General features: G+C 47.8%; 1 protein-coding gene across 1 annotated transcript; it reads right to left on the reverse strand.

Annotated features, from left to right (window-relative positions):
- Nucleotides 1-3,182: 3,182 nt before the first annotated feature.
- LOC136499818 (classical arabinogalactan protein 9-like) lies at nucleotides 3,183-3,713 on the reverse strand. Its single transcript, XM_066495338.1, has one exon. The coding sequence runs from the start codon at nucleotides 3,711-3,713 to the stop codon at nucleotides 3,183-3,185; it is 531 nt and encodes a 176-aa protein (XP_066351435.1).
- Nucleotides 3,714-3,953: the final 240 nt, after the last annotated feature.

Genomic DNA, 3,953 nt, shown 5'->3' on the forward strand with positions numbered 1-3,953 from the left:
TCTACTTATTTAGATGTTTTCAATGGCGAAGTGTCGTTTCAAGGAGTGGTTGTATGGTCCTAAGAACCAATGGCCGGAAGAACCACAGAAGGTTAAGGAAAAGAAGAAAGAAAGGGTAATTTACAAAGCGCCTCCTGTCATGTGCAAATGTGGTGTTAAATCCAACTATGGCATAGTTCCTTCGGAGCTTGGAATAGGCCATTATTGCGGCCATATGGTTGAGTATGATAAGGTTGGTTATTTTTGTGGTAAACATGAAATCGTATTTTGTTTCTTTTGCTAAGACATATATGATAGAATTTTCCATTTGAATAGAGCACTAGGAAATGCAGGTAGGAATGTTATGATGGTCAAGCTAAGTTCTTGGATGAACTGAAGAAGAGGCAAGTAATTGCACGGAAGAGGGGATATGGACCTAACTACGTCAACTTATTTGTTAAACATCATAAAAAAAGATGTGTGAATTTGCTAGACAATAAGGTATTTGTAACCCGATGGATGTTGGGCTTAACAAATGGGGATTGAAGAGACAGATGACGTTAGAGGAGGAGAGGGCAAGGAATGAGGCAAGGGAGGAGACAATAGTACAGATGCAGGTCTTGAACGAGCATGTTGTTGCATTATGTGGCAGTGAGTGCTTAAAAGTATTTTTTTCATTGCATGATTTTAAATGTAATATAATCGCGTTGCTAACTTATTGCATTTTATACATGAAGGGATTGGTTGCAGGGAGGAACATGCCACAGAGCTGGCTCATGCAAGGTATGAGGAGAAGAAGTTAGATGAGCATAGATCGTGAGTTGGTCGCACCGTTCAATCACCGATTGTGTTGTCTGATGAGGGGGACGAGGATGAGGATGACACTGGCAGACTCAGTGAGCTCATTGCTCTAGCAGAGGCAGGCTTACAAGCGTGGAAGGCTGAGGACAATACTGGTAGACTGAGTGAGCTCATCGCTCTAGCAGAGGTGGGGTTGCAGGCAGAGCAAGCAGAGGAATACACTAGCAGACTGAGCGAGCTCATCGGTCTAGCAGAGGCGGGCTTACAGGCAGAGGAGGAGGATGACGCGTTCTTCATTTAGGCTGCAGCGGCCACAGATAAAGCGGAGGCCGCTTACTATAGGCGATAGGCAGGTCAAAGCAACGTAGGTGAGCCTATCCATAGCAACAGGGTTGTAGTAGAAGACTGGTACTCAGATGATGAGTTGCTTACTCAGTACGTTTCAGACTAAGGATTTGGAAGTGCATTTGCCCCTATGTCTACTATCGGTACGTACTTCTAGTATTATTATGTTGTGCAATGTGGCATAGTATTAAACTTTTCATTATGTGGTTGTTTTCATTATTTATGGTCTTAATATTCCGCTTAATGATACGGACGTATTAAAATGTGAACACATGCTGCAAATAAAACCTAATGACACACGACATTATATAATTGAACACACAAAATAAATGAAATGGCATGTGAGAACATGTACCGAACCTGGGTATAGAGTTTCCTTCGACTAAACCTAACATGCCTTAGGTAATTAAACCAAACAACAAGCACATAGATGTGGCATGTGAATAACATAAAGTCGTCCTAGTAGTATGGCCACATAGCAAATTGTGTTGCACCTTCTCCATAGTAGCCTCCCATTGTTGGTGGTGGTGGTGACAGGGGTGACGGGGGAGGCCCCTTGTTCTTGTGGTTAGGGCAGGTGCAATATGGATCATTGCAGAGTGCCACCTATGAATCGGCACCATTGTTGTTGTCGTACTGTCCGTCGTCCTTGCAACCGCTGCTAACTTCCCTTTCTAGATCGAAGATACGGTCCTGCAGGTAGTAGATGTACTCCACATGCGGATAAATAGGTCGAGGATTGACCCACCTACTGAACACATAGTTGTCTTCGGCGAAGGAAGACTACAATAAGTATGTTGTGTAAGTTATATACAAGAGGAACATATTGAAGAAACTAATAGTAATAGCAATTACCCATGCTCGCGGGCATTTAAAGAAACGACGACCTCCATCTATTCCCTCGGTGAACATCTGCACTAGGCAGTCCTCACCATGCATGCATTTTGGCCACTCTTCTTTCCGTTCATTGTATCCTCTCAGTGGTGCCTCTTTGGTGAAATCACTTTTGCTCTCAACTGGGAACCTCTCATAAAGAGCTTCCTCAAAGAAATCAGGACCAAGAGGACCCTCTCACCTAATGGTAGTTCCCTTTCCCTTTTCTCTTCCTCTGGACGACCCTCCAGACATTGGTACTTCAACAAAAGAAAATGTTGAGGAGTGTTCTTCTTCCTTGTTGTGTGTGTGAATAAGAGGGAGTGAGTGGTTATTTATAGGTTGAGAGGAGAAATGGAGGCCTCTCAATGTGCCATGTCAGCGATCCGTGTGCCTCTTCACCTCGGACCTTGGATCAAACAATCATAAGATGGATGGTGGAGATATAGTGGAGTTGTGCTTCCTTGCATGCCAGTACTATGTCAGTGATGCGATAAATCACTATTGTCCTTGTATCTAAAAAGTCTATTTTTATTGTCTGAAAAGCATAGATTCGTTCACTGTTGCTTGGTAACCCTAGATTTATCTACAAAGCATATGTACGGTATGTTTGGATTATACATGTTCTAATAAATTTATAGTTAATCTGTGTACTACGTTTGTGCCTTTGTAGCAGTGTAGTATGATTAATGTTTCACGGAAAAAATTCGCAAGAGTTTCCCTTGTTTTGTGAGCATCCACAGTTACAAACAGAGACATCATTATATATTCCAAACATTTAATCATCCAAGGAGCAAAATGCAACCACAACGAACATCACAACCAACATAATATGTCCTGCACAGTCCATACAGTCCTAAATAGTTATAGAAAAGTAAATACAAAATCCATAATAGTGCATACTAACAGGTACCAAATCCCTCACTGCCTCCTACTCTTTCCCTTACCCTTATGACCCAAAGCGCTCGTACCTAGAGTGTAAGGGTCACGCGGATGACGTTGCCTAGTGCCTAGAGGTGGTGTAGGATGAGTCGAGGAAGCGTCATGGACCTGAGAGGGGCCAAGCTCCTCGTGCCTCTTGTCCATGTCGTCGTCGTCTTCCTCTTCCTCGTCCTCGTCCTCGTCCCCGTCCACTAGTAAATAACAAATGACAACTAAGTAGGTACATTGCATATTCATAATTTTTACCTTTCCAACGACTGATCCACGGACGTCGACGGAGTCGTAGCGGACGAAGGGCGTGGGTCAGGCCGATGATCTGGGCCGGTGGTGGCACGGCCGACCGTTGCAGGTGGCAGGGTCGGTGGTGGCGCGGCCGACGACAGCGGTGGCGTGCGGCGGGCGCGGGATGCCCGGGGCTCCACACGGCGAGTCCGGCTCGACGGGCGCGGGAGGCACGGCGGCGTGGCCGAGGGCGGTGGTGGAGGACGGCAAGGTGGGGGTGAGGCCGGCGGTGGAGGGCGGCAAGGCGGGGCGCGGCGCGGGGTGGCCACGGGGCTCGGGGCGCGTGAGCGGGCGCGGTGGCGCGGCGTGGGTGCAGCGCGGGCGCGGGGGCAGGCGTGGCGTGGCGCGGGCGTAGGCGCGGCGTGGCACGGGCGCGGCGCAGCGAGGGCGAGGGCGGCCGGTGGAAGGGCGCGGGCGGCGGCGGCGGCGCGAAGCTCAGCTATGCTAGGGCAAGAGAGGGAGAGGAAGAGAGGAAGAGAGGCGCGGGCCATAGGTATTAAAGGCTCGGTGCCAGAGTGACTGGCGCCGAGCTCACTGTCATGTCATCTACCGTGCCTAGGAGCTCGGCGCCAGAGACGTTGGCGCCGAGACGTGTTAGCTCGGCGCCAGCACTAATGGCGTCGAGCTAAGGGTCCATTTTCTGAATTCTTTCCGTCAGGGGTCTATTTGTGAGAAACTTTAAAAAAACCAAAATATAAAAAATTCGGACTAGATGTCATTTTCATATACAT

The sequence above is a fragment of the Miscanthus floridulus genome, chromosome 13 (assembly GCF_019320115.1).
Source record: "Miscanthus floridulus cultivar M001 chromosome 13, ASM1932011v1, whole genome shotgun sequence".
Lineage (NCBI taxonomy): Eukaryota > Viridiplantae > Streptophyta > Magnoliopsida > Poales > Poaceae > Miscanthus > Miscanthus floridulus.